We start from the raw sequence: 24552 nt of genomic DNA on the forward strand, positions 1-24552 counted from the left end.
GAGATCCAAAAACTGTCCCAAAAAATAAATAGTGTCCCTATGACAAAGTAGAACTGGAAGCTTTAATTACACCTAAATGTCTAGCATGACTAGGTGTTTCACCTGACTGAGGAGGAAAATATAATCTGGTAAGGTTTGTAAACTCCTAATGGACAAAGAGTTTAGTTTGATTCTGATGTGAAAGAAGTTTCAGCTATCAGGAAGGAGTGCTGCTCAGATAAAGTGCTCTGTTACAGACCCAGAGATGAAATTGTCTACTTTCACCGCTGTTAATATATTTTAATGAGGGAAAGGGTAAAGGAAGAACACCTGTAGACAGTTCATGGCATAAAAGAAATAACTGTGCACAGGACAATTTTGTGATCAATAAATTTTAACATTTAACTTTTTAATATTTAGCATCTGGAATTCTTCTACCTATGTCTAGATACAGCATTAAAGAAAAAGTTAAACAACTGCCTCACTTCTAGTACATGCTACACCTGGTTTGAAAGTGAGTTGGACTGGCTACTGGGTAAACTGGGTTTAAATTCAAGCTGAGTGTCATCAAATTAGAAGCTTTCTACAAAATTAAGAAACAGTTGCACAGTATAAACATCCTGTGATTTTTTTTCAGATGCTTCCTTTGAGATCCAGGAAAAGGGTCTGTGGCATTTACACTATCTGATGAGAACGACAAAACAAATTAGCAATCTGTGATGTGGTGGCTGGAACCACTTTCTTTTGACACAAATAATAAAACATACTTAAAGAAGCAAATTGACATTTATTGCCTTTTATAAATGCATTAACTTAGATTAAATCCTTCAGTGGAATTTATAGCATTCAGTGAATTATCTCTTGCTTTCTAAGGCCATCTGTGACTGGTTTGGAAGATGTGATTCAACAGAATAAGCTTTTTCTCACTTAAAGAAATGAAGTCAGGAAGACTGGTTAAAAGAAAGAAAAAATTAATTTAAACAAAATAAAGAAGAGATACCGTACAATTCATCTTCAAGTTGTAATGTTTGTAGACACGTAAAAAATTTTCTGAAGTAGGGTTTTCACTTCTTTTTTTAAATTATCTCTAACAAAACCTATTTTTAATCAATACTGATTTTTTTCTTATCAAAGGAAATGTTTTAATTTAGCTAGAGCTAGGATATTTTTTGTATTATTGCCAGCCAAAATTAACAATTCAAGATAGATTTGCAACCTTTTGAAAATACACCACTGCAAAAACAAAAATCTAAAAGTACCTATTTAAAATACTGATAAATTTCAGGATTTATGCAGTCATTTCAAATGAATAATTACATTTCTATTAAATTTGATAGTGTAAATTCAAGTCTCTGAAAACAGTGAAATTATTTTTGCAGCTAGTATTACTGTTCCAGTGAATCACAAACCTACCACACGTGTACAGTACACTATGTGTCATCCAGAGAAATCAAGAACTGACCTATAATAGTGATGATAATTCTCTGATTATTTTTTTCCATGTATCTTAGGATAAAATCCAAGGACACATAAAATAATTCAGAAAATTAAAATATGATTAGCCTCTCATAGTTTCCATAGTTTCTGTGAAAGCATAGATATGAATCCACAAACATTTTCTAAGCTACTCCTATCAGGGTTAGTGGCAGGCATGAGGTCTCCCACATGCATTTTTAGTAGTGGTTCAAATATGCACTGACACTCCCTTATTAGCCTGTTTTCCAGTTTTGACTTTTTATTTTCACTTATTAAGTTGAAGTTAACATACTTCATCAAGCCATGGGTGCTTCTAATTCGAGCTCCAAGACTTGATTCTCTGCAGCTGGTGAAAACCCTTGCCATTGACCAAAGTGAGAGCAAAACACAGCAAGCTCCTTAGCACTTCTTTACTTTTCAGAGATGCAAATAACTGGATCTCCAAGGCAGCACACAATAAGATTTTTCTTAATAGCACAAGAACCTTCTTAAGACATGGCATAATAAATCACACAGAAGAATATTCTGCCCAAAGAGAACTCTTCCCTCTAAATATCTTCCAGTAGTTGGAAACTGACCGGCAAGCATGAAATTTTTGTATCTTACCTTATGTACCTGTTCACATTCTCCTTAGCATTATAAAGGAATTCAATTCAAAAACTGTTAAATTCTACCATTTTTGCAATTTTTCAGTGGTGCCTTCTGCAGATATATGTTATTATTTAACACCAAACAAACACAAAAACAAAAACAAAAACAAAAACAAAAACAAAAACAAAAACACCCCAAAAAATATTAAAAAAAAACTCCTATAGCATACCTGGAGAAAAATCTGGTTTATCTTGCCTGTATAATAGCTTAAAGTATAGTCAAATACCAGTTTGTGACCTAAATTGTATCAACTCTAGTTGGTCATAATGTAGGTCAAAAGAATCCATTGCTATTATGTTGGTCCACGAGACTAAGACATGGCCAAACCCTCTAAAATATAATATACAGTATGCCTTTTCAAGAAAGGATCATTTTGCTTCTCCCATGTCTAGAAGTCATGGATCCCTGGGCATGCTCTTGCTCCCTAGCCCCACACTTTAGTTGCAGCCACATAGTGGGTCACAGCTCAGACCGACCAGCTGCATCTGCCGCACCAAGAAAGAAGCAGCAGTGCTGTAGAAATACATACAGCCAATACACACCCCTGCAAGAGATTGCAGCATTCATGGTGTAGGAACTGTGTGTAGATGCTGAGATAGAGACAATTGTGTATTTTCTATGTTTGTTTGGGTTTTTTTGTTTTTTTTAGTCTGCAAACTCCTTTAACAGACTAATGTAGATTAGATTAGATTAGATTAGATTAGATTAGATTAGATTAGATTAGATTAGATTAGATTAGATTAGATTAGATTAGATTAGATTAGATTAGATTAGATTAGATTGTTTGGAGATTGGTTCTCATTAAAGTAGGAGCCCTGACATCTAAAAAGCAGCTGAGCACTCACTGTTCTAAAATTACTTCTCACTCTTGGTTTACCAAGAATCTCATATAATCACTGAGTTTAATTAGCTTCCTCTGGTGTGTGCTGTGGTCCTCTCATGACACTGAGGGCAGTGTATGTCATGCACATCACCTCATCCAGTCTAACAGTGAATTTTTCTTATAAATGGACAGCATAAAATCCTTAGCAAACTTCCCCATAGCAACAGTTTAGAAAATTGCTTAACAATAATGACCATTTTTGGTTTCAGTTTTAATCATGTTGGCAGTTTCTAAAAGTAGTTCTTGTCAATACTACTTTCGTTTCTGTTTATTGGGCAATTTTATTTATACTACCAATTTAATCTCAAATTTCTCCAGAAGTTTTGCTGATAAATCTAATCTCTACTTACTCCACTCTTTACTAAGAGAAGGTTTTTGATACCATTTTCTGTTTAAGAAGTTTTACTTGTTTATAATTCTCCTATCTTTTATTATGACTCCCTTTACTTCTCAAGAGTCATACCCACCTACTAGTTCCCCAATAAACTTCCTGCACATGCTATACATGATTTCTTTATAATCTCAGGTCTTCCATTTTCTGTTCTATCCTTGTAATTTTTGTTCTTTTCACAGTTTTGCATCCTTCAGTGCATTGACCTCAGTTGTACTGGATCTTTTTGTTAACATATCCTACATGACTTGACTTCCCGAGTTTCCTACTTTAGCAAACATAGCATTTATTACCTACATAGTCATAGACACACCTTTCAAGTAATCACAGCTGCTTATGCAGCCTGCACAGAGTATCTGGGAATTCTCATTAAGAACCAAATACTAGAAGGGCTATTTGGCTGTTTATCCAGACCTTCATTGCCACACCATCATAATTATTGATCCTCATCTCAGAGGATTATTGCCCCAGCTAAGTCTGTGTGAAGGTATACCACCAGCCCTTATCACATTCTGATGAGACTTCATTCTGATTTCTAGCCTGAACTTGTTCATAGGTATTTTATGTTCCTTTTCTTTTGCAGAAGTGATATCAATTTTCTTAACTGGCTGGTTTTCCCTAATATTAATTCCTTAATTTCCTCTTATATAAGCAGAGAAAAACCCATGTTTTGTTGCTTGTCTTTGATTTTTGAAAGTAAACCACTGCTTTTCAGTCTTCAGTTCTGTCTATTTCAATCTGAGTTCACCTCTGTGGATTCAGAGCCATCAGAAATATAGATTGCCTTGTGCATGAGTCATAGTAGAAGCGGGTCAAACAGCATTAATAATTTCCTATTACAATCTATAGTTCAGTTACATCCTGGATTCTTTATGACACTGGTGACTCACAGTCACCTTGTATTCACTTTGTACAGATGTATCTCTCTTCCCCTTCCCATTCTCATGTCAATTCCTGTCATGGCCTCTGAGTCAAACTGCCCTTTCTATTACTGTATTGCATACCTTCCCCTAGTATCAGAACTATATATTTTTTCCCTGTACAATAGTCAGATCTACATGAATACTGATAATGTCTGCAGAAATGAGTAATCAGAAAGCTTCAGTAGGAAGGCCCACATCTGTGTAGTGGTAAATCTAAAAAAGAGCAAAACCAATGCCCTGCATAACAACTGTCCAAAAACTAAATTCTAGTGACTTCCGGTGGCTGAAAAATAATCCTCTTGTAGTTTCATACTTTTATCTCATCTTTTCTTTATCTACACGAAAACTATTTTACCCTGTTTTATTTGTAGATGAATTTAGATTTAAATTAAAAAAAAAATCTTTCATTGTGTTTTAAGAGTGGTTCAGTGGAAGCAAAGATTCAAAGCATTAGGGAATTGTGTTTCAAGTTTGTCCAGGAAGTGTTTGGGCAGACTTGTCAGAACTGAAGCTGATCATTATTATTCTATATTTGCCTTTCTAATCTTTATCAACAAAGTGTGCTCAGTTCTTTTTTCCCTGCTCAAAGGACTGATAGCATATTTTATAGTCTTTTGGATTCTGTTCTGTGGACCTTGCAATAACAAAGCAAGTGTTGTGAATTGATGTTGCCATTTTGAATTGTTTATATACAACAGACAAAAATCTCTTAAGAAAACAGATTTTAAGGATTTCTTGTATCAACAGTCCATAGACAGACATGAAATTATTTTATTAATCAATACTTTATGCTTTTACCCAATCTAGAAAAAAATGAGAGATTTATTGAAAAAAAAATTCAAGCTATTTTATATCTGAAGAAACTCAGAGATGTAATATACTTATATTGTACAAGACGTAAAATCCACTTTTAGTATTGGATCTTGGTACTGCCTTAAAATATAGTACATGAACATGTCTATTAATATGATTTATACTTAATCTTGAACATATTTTTCCTAAGCAAGGCACAAAAGTCCTTCATATGGAAGGACTCATTTGAGTTTGGTTTAATCCAGCTCAAGAAACCTTGTTTTATTTGTCGCACATGTAATGGTCACCATTTACAAAGTGCACAGCATTGTAATGAGCTAATTAAGGAGGAAATTTTAGGTAGCTGGTCTCTGTAGGTGAACAATTAACAAAATATCCTAGCAATTAAAAATGTAACCAACATACAGGTCAAGGTTCCCAGGTGATAGGTCATAACATAGTAAGATAGCCTTGAGCTAAACTCAAAGAAGTGTGTGAGTAAGCAACTATTACCTCTATAAGCACTTAGAACATAATGAAGTTTAAACAGCCAGGCACAATTTATCATAATTATGCTAAATAGTTCTTTTTTGAAGGGGCAGTCCCACTGCAGTGCAAGTGTGGTAGCATTTGGCCCTTATGGAACTGAATGACACTGAAAAAAAATGGGAACAGTCAAAAATAATATTTCAAAATGAGAGCAAAGTACACATTAGAAACACCTTGAAGTATAGTAGAGGATATAAAACAGGACAGTAAAAGAATCATAAAACTGCTTCACTTGCTATGTAAAGGTATTATAATTAAACTGCAATACATTGCAGCTGCTCCAGCTTTAAAACAGTCTTCAAAGATTCACTGAAAGTTATTGACAGACAGTGGAAGCATTGTTTTAGTTTTAAAATACCGAACTATTTTCCAGCAACATGGGTTAAATAAAGAAATGGCAAGAGCTGAGTTTCACACTATGAATTTTAATTTTTTTTTTCCTTTCAACCTTCATTTTAATATGATAAATTAATTGAAACTAAGACATCCTCATGGGAATCTTTTGGCATCCACTCATAAAGATAAAAAACTGCACGGAAATGGGTTACTAGTAATATAGGAACCAGTTGTTCTGTTGTATAATAAATTGTGTAAGGATGTACCAAAGCCTGAATAAAAACCAGAATTAGTTCTCCCTGACTGAGGTCTACAGTAAATGAAGAAAAAGAAGATGAGGAAGAAATCATTTAATGAATACCAATAGTAGGCTGAAACTCTGTAAATGTCCTTATATGGTAGGGACTTTGTCTTCCCCTGTACTGCTTCCAGCAAGGCATAGTAAGGATTGTTGCTGCTAGGAAGGGCATGAGGTACATAATTAAACCCTAAGGGCTAGAGCAAATAGCTATGAAGGCTGATGCAAGTCATGGGGTAGGAAAGTACTTTTTTTCAGGCACTGGCAGACTGGCTTGCTTCCTGCCCCTTACATTCCACCCCAGCAAGATTTTAATTAATACAAGTGGAATGGCATGGAATTACAGTGGAAGTATTCCTGATTACAGCAGTAAATTAAATAAGCATTATGGTATTCAAATTCCCTAGCGATGCCCACAGACAAAATAAAAAAAAACCAATGAAGCAAACACATATGTCAAGTAGCTCTTGCTTAAAACTGAAAATATGTTTGAGAGAATTAACAAAACATGCTAGGCTATTTTCCATTGAAAATAAATACTACTGCACGCCCTGAAAAGCTTCAAAGTTTTGCCAGTCATATGTTGGAGGAGAGTCTCCAGCAGCTTGATAAGAGTTTCATGGTGGACTACAACTCCTATACAAAATTTCAGAAACTCAAATATACTGTTTATATGCGCCAGAAATTTGGTCATTTCAGATTTTCTAGGTGAGATTTTTAACCAAAAAGTTAGAAACACTTTTAAGATAAACACTCCCTATTGACATAAGTTGTCCAGAATGACAACAGATGAAGTCTCTTCCCAAGCTCAACACAATTCAGCAGTGCGCGCTCACAGCCTAGAAATCCACTTGTATCCCAGGCTGCATCCAGAGCAGCGTGGACAGCAGGACAAGGGAGGACATTCTGCCCCTCCACTCTGCTATGGTGAGACCCCACCTGGAGTTCTGCATCCAGCTGTGAGGTCCCTGGCAGAGGAAAGGGCATGGATCTGCTGTAACAAGTTCAGAGCAGGCAACAAAGTTGATCACAGGACTGGAGAACCTCTGCTATGAAGACAGAATGGGACACTTGGAGTTGTTCAGCTGGAGAAGAGAAGGTTCCAGGAAGACCTCATAGCAACCTTACCGTAGCTAAAGGTGGACTGCAAGAAGGCTGGAGAGGGACTGTTCCCATGGACACACAGTGAAAGGACAAGGGAAAAATTACCTTAAACCAAAGGAGGGTAGATACTAGGAAGAAACTCTTTGGTGTAAGGATGGTGAGGCACTGGAACAGGTTTCCAGAGAGGTTGTGGACTCCCAATGCCTGGAGGTGTTCAAGACCAGGCTGGATGCAGTTGTGGGCAACCTGGTCTAGGGGAAGATGTGTTTGCCCACACAGGAGACCTGGGACAAGATGATCTTTAAGGTCCCTTCCAACCCAAACTATTCTACGATTCCACGATTCTCTAATTTATTAGGGCTTTGGAAATATCTTTGTAGAGCTTTGAAATGGTTTATGATCCAAGAGCTTTTTCAGAAAATGGAGAAGCACGTAAAAACTTTAGTCTTTAAGAATGCTCTAGACATAATGTGTCACTTACCTGTTTCTCCATGTACTATTATGGAGAATACATGATAGAATTTACTTCATGACCAAATAGCTCTTTTAACATTACTAGCACTAGTCAGAAAGAATATGGTAGAGAACTGAGCAAGGTGATCAGTGGGAAAGAAAGAGGAAACAATTCTCATGTTACAAGAGTTACACAGTACTCTGTCTATTAAGAAAACACCATTTTCACCAATCAAGCCTGTAAGTTTCTGGGTTAGTCAACAGAAAACAGAAAATGTGACATGCTTTGTTATTGAATGCACTCATTCCTGCCCATAAGGAAGTAAATTTGCTCAGAAATCCAGATATGTGATTTATTTTCCCTTGGACTTAAGGGCAAGATGCATTTTAATTTATATCACTCTGATTTTATCCTGCAAATGGCTCTGAGATACTGCTATCATTCAATGTGCTTTAGCTTGACTTTTGATTTTTGTCCCTACAGTTTCTCCAGTTAAGTAACACGTTAACTTTCATACCTTCATTATCTCATTTGAGAGGTGATGTACATGATGGTAGCAGAAGGAGGAACTGTAGTTTAATTAGGGTCCTTGTACTGCAAAATTTAGTGCCTGGAAAATAGCTTTGATGCTTTGAAATGCAGTAGGAAGGTGGTAAGACAGCTGGTTTTTTCAACCATGCATTTGTGTTTTGTAGTGCATGCGCAGGCAAAATGAGAAAGGACAGTGTGCAAAAAGAAGTTCACAAGGAGATTAGTTTAACATTACTTTCCACATTTGAGAAATAAAAAGGAAAGGAACAAAACAACTGGCTAAAGCTGTATTTGAAGGCTAGCTCACAACTCAAATATTTTGGGTACTTAAGATGACTCTGTATTACAAGGAAAAAGAAAGGTAGAAACCAGACACAAATCCCTTCCTAAGTAAAAAAAATCCCAGAATGCCACATACCTAGACTAAGCATGATTCTATTGTATGATATATAGCAAAAAGTCATATCAACATAGGATTCTTTTCATTGTAAAATATAGTTAGATCCCTTCCAACATGGGAAAGATTTTGCATATATTCCCAAAAATATCTGTGCAGAAATTAAACTTTGGGAGCAGTAAGAATTCAGTATGAAACAAATATTACTAAACTATCCACAGTAGTGCCTCCTTTTTACTTTTATTACCACATATATAAGAATTAAACTTCAATTGAATCCTAAAGTAGTTACAATTTGAAGAGACATTTGAAGGTCATCTACTCCAATCCCCCTGCAATGAGCAAAGACATCTTCAACTAGACCAGATTGCTCAAAGACCCATCCAACCTGGCTTTGAATATTTCCAGAGACTGAGCATCTATCACCTCTCTGGGTAATCTACTCCACTGTTTCACCACCCTAGTAATTTCTTCTTTCTATGTATCCTGAATCTTTTAGTTTATAACCACTAGTCCTAGTCCTATCCCAGCAGGCCCTGCTAAAAATTCTGCCCCAGTCTTTGTTTTAGGCACCCTTTAAGTACTGAGAGACAACAATGAGGTGTCCCCAGAGCCTTCTCTTCTCAAACAACCTGAATGCTCTCAGCTTGTCTTAATAGGAAAGGTGCTCTCACCTTCTGGTCTTCTGGGTGTCTTCCTCAGGACCTGCTCCAACAGGTCCCTTTCCTTCCTGTGCTGAGGACCCCAGAGCGGGATACAGTACTCCAGGCAGGCTCTCACCAGAGCAAAGCAGAGGGAGAATTGCCCCATTTTTGGCTGGCCATGCAGCTTTTGATGCAGCCCAGGAAGCAACAATAAAATAAAGCAAGGAGCAGTACCAATGCAGTAAAAGAAAAACAGTCATTGATTCATACATTATTGTCCACTCCTCACAGAAAGCCCTTGTCAATATCCTGACTCCCCTCTGCCTCACAACCCAGCCCAGAGTGGGAACCCTCCCAACCTCCCCAGAAAATGACTTAAGGGATACAGAATCACCTCCTCGCTATGCCTCTCCTGGCTGCTGCAAAAATTAATCCTGTCCTGGCTGGATCCAGGATTCTGTGTTTTAGGCACTAAAACAGAAACCTTACCATTGGCAGTAGTACTTCTTCATCTCCCTATAATCAGAAAGCATTTATCACATGATGGCATATCGACAAGATTCTACTAACTTTCAACACATTGGGGTCCTCCAAAATGCAACAAATAACACATGCTAGACCAGGCAGCAAGAGGAAAATGTAAGACCATTCTCCTTTACATTTGCATGGATCTTTCCTGACACAAGCACTTCAGTACCGCCACAGAAGTTGAATTTCCACTTGCAGTGGCAGATTTATCTTGGACTGCTTTTAATCTTTACTCATAAATCACAATAAACAGAAGGAAACTTCATACTTCCTCCTGCTGTTTTTACATCCTCATACTTTCAAACACCAAACAGCATTATTCAAGTGAAAATGCCTTAAAAATTATGGTTTTTAGTAAGATCAACTGTGCAGTGTTCCTTAAGAAAGGCTAAAGAATTAAGATGCCTTATTGAGTGCTCGAAAGTAATAATTTTGGTTCAAAAAAAATTTAGCTTATCCCTTAATTATAATTTCCTTCAGTACAAGTATTCAAGACATGAGAACAACATATTCTTCTGTTTACTGAAAGGCTAGGGTACATAAGGTTCAAATAAGATTAATGTATTGTGTACTAAGGAATTGCTGCTCTCCTTAAGTCCACAGTAAATGTGAGTCCTTTTTTTTAACCTCATGTAAATTGTAATAACCTCACCCTTAAATCAGAGAATGTCTGAAAATTGAATTAATTTGAGCAGAGGAGGGGGAAAGTGAATTACAAAATCTTACTTTTCACTGACTTCAGTGATATATCTATCATACTAAAAAAATTTGAATTTTCTGAATTTATATTCTTCATTTCTAACAAAAATTTTGGAGGATTGTTGACTTTTTTTCTAAATTTTGTCACAGAGAAAGTAATAAAACCTGCCTTCCTTTTCCAGGCACTTCTATTGCATAAGAAAGTGTAAGTTTTCACTGGTACAAGTTTCAGACTCTGTTAAAGATGCTACACAGCCACTTAGATATCTGGCCTGAGTGGGCCACTAACCTATCTTTTATTCTTGCTTTGGATCATAAGACTTTGCTCCATGCAGCAATTGGCAGATCCAGCTTCAAATATCCCAGAAGATTTATAGAATTTCGGGGAGCAGGTGGAAAAGTGGCTCCCTCATTTGAAAGAATACTTAGCATGACAGCGAACTGAAAAAAAATTATATTCAGTAATTTGATGCCTATTCATCTTCTCTAAGAAATGTTGCCTTTACAGCAGATACCCTGTATTCCATAGGATAACATGGAGAGCTACTGGATGAGTCCTCTTGAGGATAGATTGCCCAAGAGCAAAAGCAATCTCCTTGAAGCTCTGTAGAGCAAAGTTCCAAAAAATCTTACATTGCTAACTCATGATAAGACATTATGATTAACAGAAGTCTTGATAGAATCTGTCAGGCAGTAGTTTATGACAAAATCCTTTCAATGAATAGAAAATATTTTAACAGAAAACCTTTAATGACAGTCAAATGCTTTTCTTTGTCATACCAAAGCAACAAAAATTGAGAAATTAATTAATACATTTATTTGTTTGTTAGGCTTTGAATGTAAATATGGAGATTCCTTCTGCAGTTTTTCTTGTTCTTTCACAATCTAATTCCAATGTTTTTATGCTTATGTAACAGCACACTCATCTGTAGCTTCCATTCTGCCCTTCATCTCATACCTTTTATCATACTTTTTCATTCTTGATTAGGGCACTGCTCAGTTCAAAAGTATTCATTTTTTTAGACATAGACTATCTTTCTCAGTTCATTACACCAGAAAGATTGTGCATGCAACTTCAAATACTTTTTTGCCTATAAAGTTATTTGTGATTTCTTTTCTACATGACTTCTATGGTAGCAAGTGAAACAATGGAGAAGCATGAGAATAAACACAGCATTTAAGCAGTAGTTCTACTTAGAAAAAAAAATTACACTATTCTCCACTAATGGTCATCCATAGCAACTTATCTGACCAACTGAGTCCAAAATATCTTTATCTACGATTCAATAATGCTTCTCGACAAAATACCAGTTCAATAGTTGCAATGTCCTCCTATCCAGAGTCAAGAGTTTTCACAGTGCTTTGTGAAGTTAAATGAAGTTAGCTAAATGAGTTTATTTCTGGAAGGAATAGAAGACCATTATGGCCATAATTTAGGGTCCTTTTTTTAGAAGGACAAAGGCAGTCTTCTTGAGAAAAGCCCATTAAAAATGGACAAACTGAGACAAAGTTGCAAACTGCCAGTGCTCCAAGTCGAAGATGCAGAAGTAATAGCTGCATAAGTACGGAGAGCCACAGAGGTGTGCTTTTCTGGCATACAGCTTGTGTGCAGGAAAGGGATTAGTAGGAAACAGGGTACGCTACAAACACCACCTCTGAGTTTACACGTGTTCCTGCTGACTCATTTAGCTGCTGCTTGAGCTTGGTACTACCGGTGAACAGATCTCACTGCACGTTCCCATCAAGTAATAATGATAATTCTCATTAGAATATAAATTCATCCTGGGGAAAGGCTTGGCTAAAACAAGAGATGAAACTCACAGTGTTTCAGGTAAGAGAAGGCAGAAGGGTGAGTGATATATGAATGAAAGCCATTCATAACAAAAAATTGAAGCCACTCTAATCAGAGAGCACCTAGCTTAGAGTAAACTATTCTGGTACTTTGTCATTCCTTTATTGAATTCATGATGGCATGATCATGTGGCTACTATATGATCACATTGTATTCCTCTCTTCTCTGTAGTGTGCAATTTTGTGCTAACCAAAGTGTACCAACTGCATACACAAATGTTGCTTTCTTTGACCAGGTAAGATGCAGATGAAGGTCTATCCATGTATGACCATTGCAAATCCAAGGTTCTGCAGATCTGACAGAGCAACTAATTCGGCAAACAGACTCATGAGGGACAAGAAATTTCCCAGGAGTCAGCATGGTTCACTACATGAAAGTGCTTGACCAACCTGTTAACAATAAGTGATTCACATGGAAGATGAGGGGAGAGCAGTGCCTGACGAGTTTCTAATGAGCCGTCAATAAGGCCTTTGACGCTGCCTCCCAGAACAGCCTCAGGCTGTTGCTGTAGGGGTTGGATGGGCCGCTCTGGGATGGATTGAAAACTGGATGAATGGACAGACCTTGAGGGTGGTGATCAGTGGTGCAAAGTATAGTCGGAGGCTGGTAACTACCAGTAAACCCCGGGGGGTCTGAACTGAGTCCAGTCCTGTTTAACATCTTCATTAATGGTCTGAACGATGTGGCAGAGAGCAATTCAGCTGTTTGGCTGACGACACAAATTTGGAGGAGTAGCTGATAGGCCAGAGGGACCTTGACAGGCTGGAGAAATGAGCTGACAGGAACCTTGTATAGAGTTTGGCAAAGAGAAGTGCAGTCCTGCAACTGATGAGGAACAACCCTCCACACCAGTATATGTCGGGGGCCACCCAGCTGCAGAGCAGCTTAGCAGAGGTGTGAGGGTGGCCAAATACTGGCAGAGGCTGCCCTGAAGGGTTGTTGTAAATAATCAAAAGCTGTCTGGACATGATCATGGCAATGAGCTGTAGGTCACCTTGGGTGAGCTGGAGCATAGGACCAGGTTGCACCTTCCAACCTCAACAAGCCTATGACACTATTATTTTATGATTCTGTGAACTCCATAGGAGACTCAGTATCAAACGGTTTTCCCCCACTTCACTACTGTCCCGAATTCATTCCGAGAGCTAAATAGGATGGAATAGCTTAGAGGCAGAATTATTTCAACAGAAAATCTGGATATTTAATTCAAACCAGGTCTTAGAGCACTTCAAACTCTAGACTGTGCACAGACAGAAGAGCAAGCATTCAAAAACTGCTTCAGTCATTCTGGAACGAATATTTTAGCCACTTAAGCCACTAAGTAGCATTTATTAACTGAATTTCCTAAGCATATATCTAAGCTGCCAAGGTCTGAAAATTTACATCTAGATATTCACCAGTTTGGTATTTCACTGAAGTAGGATTGTAATATCGCCAAACTATATCTATATTTAGTTTTATGTAAGATCACATAACTCTACCTCCATTAACAGTACAACTGTTAATGTATCATTAACATAACATTAACATAAAGCTATCTTATACTAACTGGTATCACCTAGTCCCTGGAATATTATTATATCACCAAACCATCAGTTTACAATCTATTTGCACCTGGGAGATTTTCATTGTGGAATCTCACTGTCTCAAGACCTTTACTGGTTTCTTAATATTTAATATTTTCCTCAAAGCTTAACTTATGAAACTGGCTGAATCCATAAAGATACTAGTTCAAACTTCCCCCCCCCCCCCATTTTTAAAAAGCAGAAATAACCATAGCAATATGTTTTTGAAAAATCAATCTACAATCTACACTGAGATTTTTCTTCCCTGGTATGTGACTACTGCTATTTTACAATTGGCTTTGGCAAAAACCAAGGCATTTTTTCTTTCAACAGATAAATGCAGAACTTCTCTCCTAGACACATTTTAATGAATCCAGAATTACTGCTTCTATTTTCGTTTAATGGAAGGAGAAAACCCTCCAGATCCAGCTACTTAAAACCCCTGTTATTGTGCAGGTCTTTCAGAATACCTTCCATTCACCTTCCATGAATGAACTTAAAATATTCGTGTCTTAATTAAAAGTGTTTCCACTTGATGTCCTGCATTCCATCTTGGTCAGCTCTTCCTTGTCAGCCTGTAGTTTCAGTATTTATGACTTCACAGTGCTTTACATAGCAGCCAATTGGGTATCAAGTCATTCCTTCCACAGGGGTAAATACTCTGCAAATTGCTTTACAAAAGGAAACAAAGTATTGCAACACAGCAAATCCACCATGCTCTGTGGTTTACCAAGACATTTTTAATGGTGTCTAGTTTTAAAGGCTTGCCACTTGTCAACAAACCAAATAACAATTAAAGACTCTAGTTGTTCAGGCCATTAGTCTAACTTCATTGCTGCAGGGAGGAGAGAAAAATCAGAGACATTTTGCTGAAAGAAAAAAGAATACTCAGATAAGAAATATTCTTTTTTTACTTGGGACTCAACATTTCATCTTGGAACAGAGTGAGACATATGATACAGAAGAACTAAATAGTACACTAGCCCGTTAATTCAGAGCAATTAAATCTCAGGTAAATAGAAGTGGGAACTCTTTCAGTTGGATTCCAAACATTTCTTAAAGTAAACTTGTGGTAAAACTACTGATTTTTGACAGGCTTCTGGTTGTACGTGTCAAACAAAATAATAATTCAGGATTTCCAGTACCAGCTTCCCTACTAAGCATCGTTAACACACAAAGGTCCACAAGAAACAAAGGGGGACCTCAGAACCTTTCCTTTGAAGAACAAATGTACACCTCCTCTATACACCCAGAAGGTTTTTCTGCTTGGTCTTATTCCTTGTGGGGATGTGGTCTGCTGCATTACCACAGAAGAGATTTACAGTCACTTCAGGGGTTTTTAGATCACTCTTGGTAATAAGTGGCTTGAGCTCTGAAGACAGTAAATCAATGGTTTCAACAATCCTAAGACTACAGTATTAAAAGGATTCCATTGTTCTGCAGAGAACGCCGAGCACTTTGCACACAGGTGCCTGAAAGTAATTGATGGCAGAGATCCTTCCTTAGGTATGCATGCCTGAACTGTATTCAATTCAGGGCCATTCTCAAAATGCCATTGTTTTCTTATGTAATTCACACAAGTTGCCATTGTACATTTGCTATTTGCCTGGGCATGTAATCTGAATCTTGTCAAATTATACTATCCTGATATCTTCTTCCCTGCTCTAAATAATTAAGACTTGAGACTTGTGAGACTTGGAGGGGGAGGGGGAAGAAGATAGATGTGTGTTACAGGGAGACAGGAAGTACAGGAAAATTATGAATAAGGCACAAGACTAAAATGGAATTTAAATGTGGGAATAGGCAGTCAGTTAAAAATATGGCTCACACATTATCACTAAAATATATGGCTCACACGATTGTTCCTAGCATTGGAAAGGCAAAGCAATTATTCAGTTTTGGAAATATTCTTTTCAGATGCCTAAAACTTATAAAATGTTAGATATAAAAGGTAAGAGATTTTTTTAAAAGATAAGATTTTTTTAAAAGATAAGAGATTTTACAGTACTTAACATTCTTAGTTCACAGATATTTTAAACAGCACTTTGGAAAAGAAAATACAGCATCATACAAAAATGAAGACACTGCAGATATGAAACAATTGCCAGCACAATTTTATAGTGTTTCTGTGACTATCTGGGGAGAAAATGCATATGCCTCTGTTCTAAGTGTGCTAACATGTTTCAGCTTCTACTGACTTCACAATAAAGGTAAAAGAAGCATTTTCCCCTTCTTATCTTTGTCAGAACATGGGGGAAGACAGCTAACTCCAGACTTCTTAAGTCACAATGTAAAGACTTTTTCCATATTATCATTTGCTAATGAAGGCAACTTTTAACGAGATCTACAATCATGAGGAGGTTTTAAACTTTGCAGGATCTGGTGATATCATCACCTTTGAATCTCTGACTCCATTTTCAGTCAAATACACCCAGTAAAATTCTGCTAAGCACTCTTCAACATTTTTTCCAACTATGTCATTTACTGAAGAACTGCCAACAGAAGAGCTAGTCTCACATTTTTTATTTTATTAAAACAATACCCTAAATCACTTTCTCTACATAACTGACACTTTTCAGTAGCTAGAGTGCCAGGAGGAGAAACTTTGGAGTCAAATGGGCTTTTGTTATGACAGTTTGCTTTGGAAGGAGGGTTATTGATTTCTTCAAAGAAAATATTGCCTCAGGAGTCTAAGTTAGATGGGTGGTTAGACCTGCCTTTCACTGTTCCTTCCCCAGCCCATCCCTAACATGCTTAAAATTCTCCACAGCAATTGTTTGTGTTAACAAAATATTCTAAAGTGCTCCTTTTTCAGGGTAGTTTGAGACAATGTGAAGGAGCCCAGGCATGCAGAAACTAGACTGTTTGTGGGGAGCCATATCTCTAAGCTTAGAGATGCATTGTGCTCTGAAGCTCGCGGTCCTTCTGGGGTCTCAAGAGCTGATGGACTCAACAAGTCCATCTGACACAGTGTCTTCACCAGCCTTCTCCTATGTGTTTGCTCACTGTTATTGAATCATTTCTTCCCCCTCCTACAAAGCACTGTGGCATTCCTGAGGACAGATTTACCAGCTGCTCTGGATTCAAATTTCACTCCCACTTTTTAATTTCTTATATAAAAGCCTTTAGAATTTGTATGCAACTACACAGAAATTAAGGGGGGAAAAAAAGCTTTTGTGACATTCTTAGACTCAGCATAACCTATATCAACAAAAATGGTTGGCAAGAGGTTTGACTAAGATAATGAAAAGGCTGTGTATCCTTCCTCATTCCTGTTCATAGTCACTTACTCTCCCATTATTTCATCCAGTTGCTTATCTGCATACACTGAGAAAACCCAGGGGGCCAGACAGACAGAAAGGCTGCTTTGAAGGGCTTTTTTTTTTTTACTTTGGAACAATTACCTAATCTTCTGTAAAATGTTGAAAAAATGTTATAAAAATATTAGAGTACAGAAAGGGATTTAAACTGCAAGAAGGAATTTCACAATTTCCCCAGTATAAACTCCAGTGAAGATATAAATACAATCTCTCTGTGTTTCCTAGGATTCTGAACAAGGTAGAAACATGTATTACATATCCCTCAAGTAGAAAGCATACTTTTTTTTTTTGCATTGACATAGTCTGAGAAATACCATCACAAAATTGTATATAATGTTCAGTGTTAAAAAAATTCTTCTCAGCCATTTTTAGCTTCTGAGCTCATTATTCCTTCCCTTCTTCTACTTCCAAAGTTTTCTGATCTTCCACCTGTTCCTACCTCTTTCTGAGGAGACTTTCCTGCTGAAATATTTTGTGTCTTCTATGCATCTATTTATTCAAAGTTTATTTCCAAGAGTTATCAATGACAGACATATAAGAAGAAGAAGAGCACATGGCCAAGTGAGCTTGGAAAGAATGTGAGAGTCTGGTCAGCGTACAAGTGTCTTTCATCTTAAACTAGAACTATACTGTGTGAGTATGTTGTTTAAAAATGGTACATCCTTTACCTACAGCAGGAAATATTTGTACTGTCTGTAGCTATAAATGCACACATGTGTGCATTTGGAGGTTATTCTTTTTTAGTGGTATTGCTTATTTCTTCTGGAGCACTGAGATAACCAGGACGTGGACTCCTGAAATCCACTAGGAGGGTCCTCAGCTGTACCTCATGTACTTCTTCATGTAGATAAGACGATTTTCTGGCTTAGATTTACAAATGTAAGTAGTTTATTGGCCCTATCCCACAAAGATACTCCTCTGTAGTGATAAGACAGCCTACCAAAAGAAGAAATAAAGATCATTAGCCAAAACAGAACATTGTGAACCTTAAGAATGTTTCATGTGAAGTGGAAGAATGAAAAGTCAGAGTATCTCAGATGAAGAGGGTCAAACTAAATAAATTTGAATATGTTAAGCAGTAGATCAAGATGCATCAGAAGTTTCATGGAAGGCACATATTTTTTTTATTTTCTATAATGAATGAAAGCCAATTGTATGAAGATTCTTTTCTACAGTTTCATTTGTAGCAATATTTAGAGTTAACCAGTAACTAGACCAAACTAAAACTAAATAAGCAGTTTCCTTCTCCAAAAGCCCAAAACACTAGTCACTTCCTCACGTATTGGGATACTTATGAGAGTTAACATACAGTAGTTTATGTTGCAGAATACCTTGTACACAATATGAACATCAAGCCCCAGAAAATCTGCAAAAATCTCCTAATACAAAATGCTCCCCCCAGTCATATAATATCATGAACTGAAACTTGTTATTTTACTAAAACTCTGAAATTCCACACAAATAAAACAAAACAAATCTAAAAAACCCCGAAAGCAACAAAAATCCAAATAAGCACTAAACCAGTAATGATATTCCAATTCAAGAGAAAGTATTCTCATACACCTTTATCCCCAGGTACCAACTGCAATTCCTAGAACACTTTCTGCTGACCCAATTGTCTATCATCCATCAGTAAAATAACTCCCAATCCCTGTAGCCATGGAGAAGAGAGCTTGCATGTGTAAGAACAGCTCCTTCCCTGCTGAAAAACCCACAGCAAAACCAGCACTTTCACTCCACTACAACTGACCTGCTTCGGGTAGCAAAGAAACCCAAGGATATATGTTCTGTATTTTCTTTCTCGGTTCTTTTCTGTCTGCTTTTTGAATATGTAAACTTTCTTTGATGCAGCACAGGACTTTTGCAATTCAAAATTTTCTCATAGATTTCTGACCCATTTTCCAGAACCCTTGACACACAAAGACAGACAGAAGGCTGAAAAGTTATTTTTTTCTGTTCCCTTTCTCACAGACTTATATGAACACCTTCACGATTTCTTCATTAAGAACAGATTTCTTCATGTGTTGAACAGTGAGTGTACATTCTTGCTTTTGTCTGTGTTATTTGTAACTGATGGAGAAAGCAGAGACATTCACAGGCTCTCAGGGGACTACAGCAGTTATCCACTACTTCTCCAGAAATTATGTCCAGAGAAGTATAGGATCAAAAATACAAATGTGAAGAGAGAAACATACAAAGCTTGAGAGCTCTGGGGAGGAAAAGTGATGGAGTCAATGATAGGTATGATCTACTAATAAGTGACATGCTCTGTGCAGCTATGAAAGAAGTACAAAGAATTTAAAAACAGAATCAGCACCACTTGGCTCCTGACAGTAAGCGCTTTATCAAGAGTTTATATCAAGGACTTCATGGTAAAATGGCTCATATTAAACTCAACTAATCTCAATCCAGGCAATTGCAATTTAAATATAGTACAATCTAACTGTCCTGTTCTTGGGTTCAGTGGCTTTAGACACAAACTGATATGGTTGTGCACCACTAATATTACACTGTACAACTGGGCCACATGTACAGAACAGCAAAGCCTAAATAGCACAAGGCCTTAATAACTGTACTTACTTAGAAGACTATCTCAAAAAGAAGGTTCAAACAAGCAGCCTGTTTATTACTTTGTTCAGTACAATTTTATAGGTACTCAATGTTGTCAGTTATTTTCTGTATATGGTTTCCCCAGCTTTCTAATTGCTATAACTCATCAATAAAAGTAGATTAAAACAAAATTGTCTGTTATGTAAACTGTGATGTAGCAACTCTCTAAAGACAAACTATTTGCATAGTGTAGTCAAACAGGTTCAAAGAAAGGTATTTAGTTATATATATATATGGTTAATCAAGTAAAAGCTAAGATGCAAATACTGCTGGAAAACTATGTACAATATCACCCCAACCTCTAACACACTCCTTTTTAAAATACTTTTTTGGAGTTTGGAGACAGCATTTTCCATCCAGGTCTTACTATGCTTCTCTTATGTGCTAGACAGAATATACCCAAGTATACCTTTTTACACCTTTCATTCTCTGCGGCATGAAAAATCTATGGGATGTGATTCTGGTGTACCAAATTAGTATTAACAGTACAAGTCCAGAAAAATCTTCAGTAGGATTTTCAGCTGACCTTGTGAGAGGAGACTGATTATAGAAAACATTTATTTTAAATTAAAATGGTATTTACAGTGTCAGCCAAACTGAAGGTGTGTTTTTAGGCAAAAGGTCTGAAAGTAATAGCCTTAATCAAGTAAAATGCATTCTAATTAAACACTGACTTTTCTCATTCCGCAAACTGCATTACTGATACAAGATCGCTTTTGGAAAAAGTCACAAAGTTCAGAACACAAGAGTTGGAGCATTCATATAAATTCATTTAAACTACACCGAAGTTAGGCTAAGTCCTGGCTTTTCACTTGTTCCAATTTCTTGAAGAAAATTCTGGGTGGTCTAAAGCTTGTATTTTTTTCAGCTACATGAGATGGTCTGATAATATGTGTTGCCTTTCTCTATAAACGATGCTCTTTCACTAATCCAGCAATGCACTTCAAAGCAGAAAACGCTAAGTTCATATGTGCAGTTTGCACTGGTTAGTTTTGAGATTACGAGCTGATTTAGTTAACAATCATAGGCAGGAGAAGAGAATATCATAAAGTGCGATAGATAGAGTGTAAGCAGTAAGACCCGATTTTTGTTTCACTTTTGCAAAAAAGTTTTTCCTGGGAGCAAGGGGAATGCAAGGTCTCAAGGAATTGAAAGGGTTTTCAAGGAGTCAGATGCAGAAGCCACACTCGTGGTCGGTGAAAATGAACCAAGTAACCCTTCGAGGCTGGTGAAAATCACACTGCTAAGCACTGCGTAGGGCAGTATTATGAAATCAGGACAGACTGCAGTAAACCCCCTGAAAACGGGTCAGCGGACCTATGATAAGCTTTCTTCATTTACGTTGGGTGGGAGAAGGGCAAGGGGGGAGGGAAAGGCAGAGGACATGTATTAATATGTAACTCCAGACTCACCGATTTTGGCCAAGCTGGCCACAAGTATCCAGAGTGCAATGATATACGGCTCCTTGACGTGATCCCATTTGAAAGAGACGATGGCAAAGCTTTCGTTGCTATTTTTATGGCTTTCCGAGCTTCTCTGTCCCAGCACCGCTGGGAGAGCCATCAGCCCCAGGAGAAGCGCCACTCCAGATACCGGCCTCATCTTCAAACCACACAACAAAATCCTGCTTCCCCTTCCCGGAGAGATCCCGCCTCTCCGGAGGTCCTTGGGGGCGAGGTCCTTGTCCCTGCGCCCGAAGGCTCAGGACGGCGGGACAGCGGCGCGCGCGGCCGAGGGCGGCAGGTCCCCTCCTGTCCCGTCCCGCACCGGCTGCCCCAGGCGTCGCCTCGCGCGGGGTGGCAAAGGACGGGTCAGAGGCTCCGCGCACACGCAGATGCTTCGAGCTGGGGTCCCGCTGCTCGCCCGCACCTGCCTTTATCAGGCTGTTCCCGATCGGGAGGAGGCGGAGCTTTCCGCCGCTCCTGCAGAGGCTGCCGTGCGGGGACGGGGACGGCGATGCCCCGACTGACGGAGCACCCGGGGGTCGGCGGGCAGCTCCGCAGGCTCTGGCCTGTGTCCGTGCGGCCCTGGGCTGCTGGGCAGCGAACAGCAGCGGCCCGGATCTGCTGGCGCTCGGAGCCGGCGCTGGGAGCGCTCCCGCGGGTATGTCCTAGGGGAGCCCGGCGTCCGCGCCCGCACCGGAGCCGTGTGCGCGGGACATCCACAGGCCTCCGTTCAGGCGCTCTGGATGCTTTTGTATCGGCCTCCCTCCCTCAGCCTCGCTCTCCCGACAGGTTGTCACAGAGGAAACGCACTCTTTTGCGCTTCTCAGCCTCGAGTCCCCTTCTGAGCTCGATCGAGCTCACCGAGGGCACAGCAGCACGTTCCTCAGACCAGCTTTTCCTTCTGTCCACCAGAGAGCACCTCTTCCCACGGTGCTCGGGGAAAGGACAGCACCGTGCAACATTCGGCTTTCCACTTAGGTCTGCTTATAGCTGCTTGTTAAGATGTACTGTATTAAAAAAGCTATGTGGCTTGGTTTACTTTTTTTTTTTTTTTTTTTTTTTTTTTTTTTTTTTTTTTTTTTTTCTTACACCTTGACACCTTTTAGGAGATTCTACTCTCTCCCTAAAGCCTGTTAGCCTGTTTGCTATCTTGCGTGGTTCATGATATCACGGGACCATGGTGCTGCAAGCAGACGGACCCATGATAATCATCACCTTGCAGTAAAAGGACAGCAAAGCATCCTGTTCCCGACGGGCAGAGCTGAGGGCGCCCTTCCACATGCCTCAGCAACAGCAGCAGCAACTCCACTCTTGTGTGCTCCAAAACAATGTGTGCAGTCCGCTCCTTCTGTGACTTTCTGCAGAAAAACACTACCTTTTTGTTTTCCTAACATAACAGCTGGTTTTATTAGAGGTAAAAAATGAACAGGACTCCTTTAAAATTATTGGAAGACAAAGAAATTAATTTTTATTATTTCAATCACTAAGGAGAAAACCCACACACTTTTTCATAGTCATCTGTCCTGCACAGACACTCCATAAATAAATTAGCTGGTTAATTAAATCTATAAATTTCCATGGCATGTTATTGTCATTATTACCTCAAAGCAAGTGCAGGCCCCAAATTGGACCAACTGTCTTCAAACAATGAAACATCTTGCAGACTTTCTTTCCTTCTTCATTATTTAAGTGAAAGGGAATTATGTGGGAAGTTTTTTAAGAGGGAGCAAATCTGAAGACAGAATTGGCAACTCTTTTTTGGAAGCATGACAGACAGCAAAATATGTCCACATTCAGTAAATGTAGACAAAGACCTGAAGAATTCTTCAGTATCTAACAACAAATTCTCTCTACATTTTTTATCTTTTTCAGAGCATGACTTGGGCACTCAAATGTTGTTTAGAATTTGCTCCTAAGTTCTGCGACTGTTCTACAGGTGGCTGTAGCCAATGCCTAAGTAACATTTTTGTGGTTAGCCAGTTGAGAGAGAAAACTGTAGCTGGAATTAGGTAGCTGCTGATCATCCATGTAAACTGTTGCTGAGCCCCGTGGAGAGTATTAGCTCCTAGCCATGAACATGAATTCTGTTTGCTACTATTAGGAGAACCACGAACTGCAGTGGAGACAAGATGTCAGCAGTGTTTTCACTGTCACAACTTATTCCAAGTATGCTCATACCACAATTAAACATTTCAGCTGCAGCTAATGAAAGGTACCAGTGCTGCCAGTGTTCCATCTTATATTCATGATTTTTCCCAAATCTAATTCCAAAAAATGCTGACTGATTAGAAAAAACCATGTTGTCCAGATGGTTATTATTAAATGTGTCTTAGATCAAGAATACCTGCAGCAGGGCTAGAAAAATGGGAAAGCCTTCTCCAGTAGATCCTTTCTAGATATAAGCAAAGGCTTGGAGGAGCACCAGTTAAGATCACACCTCTGATTGCCTGTAGACAATGTTCTGCACATGGCAACAGTAACCAAAGTTACATGCCAATTCTGAGTTTGCTGGTGGAAGAAAACAGTATTAAGGAAAAAATGTTGCCAGTACCATCTTGTAAAAACAAGGTTTAAAACACTGTTAAAATGCCAACACTGTATTTCTTTTAACAACAAGAAGTTAATAGTTCAAAGTGCACTTGTGACTGCTTGGAATTTTTTAAAGTTGACAGGGTATCAAATGACTGTAGATATCAGGGGATTGTGGTGTGATTCATTAATATTTCAGCAGGACACAGAGAGGACAGAAGAAGGGACTGACAATCGTGAATTTCCTATAGGTACACAAATACATGTACAATAAACCAAGAATCCACTGAGTATACATGAGTTCATGTACAAAATATGTATTTGTACAAGAATACAGTTGCATATATGCATTTATTATGAGTCCATTTTCCTGTATGTTCTTTATGGAAGCCCTTACATAGTTTCCAATAACCAACTCTGTATCAGTAACAAAAACCATTGGTTGAGTATCCTGCTTGCAATAAAGATATCACACAACAGCTGATGCTTCCTGACTTCCAGAAAGACTGCAGAAGGAAAATTTCTACTTACGGAAGAAATAATGATGTTGTGTCCTGAGCCTTCTTTTTTTTTTTTTTTTTTTGGCAATTGACTGA

The 24552-nt window shown here is 38.3% G+C and overlaps 1 protein-coding gene across 3 annotated transcripts in view; it reads right to left on the bottom strand.

Moving 5' to 3' along the window:
* Window positions 1-21692, bottom strand: part of SLC9A3 (solute carrier family 9 member A3) — a 52085-nt gene extending 30393 nt beyond the window's left edge. For all 3 annotated transcript variants that reach the window (XM_063159114.1, XM_063159096.1, XM_063159105.1), the window contains exon 1: window positions 21395-21692. In XM_063159114.1, the coding sequence (XP_063015184.1) occupies window positions 21395-21584 (190 nt within the window). In that variant the 5' untranslated portion in view covers window positions 21585-21692. The remainder of the gene's footprint in view (window positions 1-21394) is intronic.
* Between the last annotated feature and the right edge of the window lie 2860 nt (window positions 21693-24552).

Source organism: Melospiza melodia, chromosome 1 (assembly GCF_035770615.1).
Source record: "Melospiza melodia melodia isolate bMelMel2 chromosome 1, bMelMel2.pri, whole genome shotgun sequence".
NCBI classification, from domain to species: Eukaryota; Metazoa; Chordata; class Aves; order Passeriformes; family Passerellidae; genus Melospiza; species Melospiza melodia.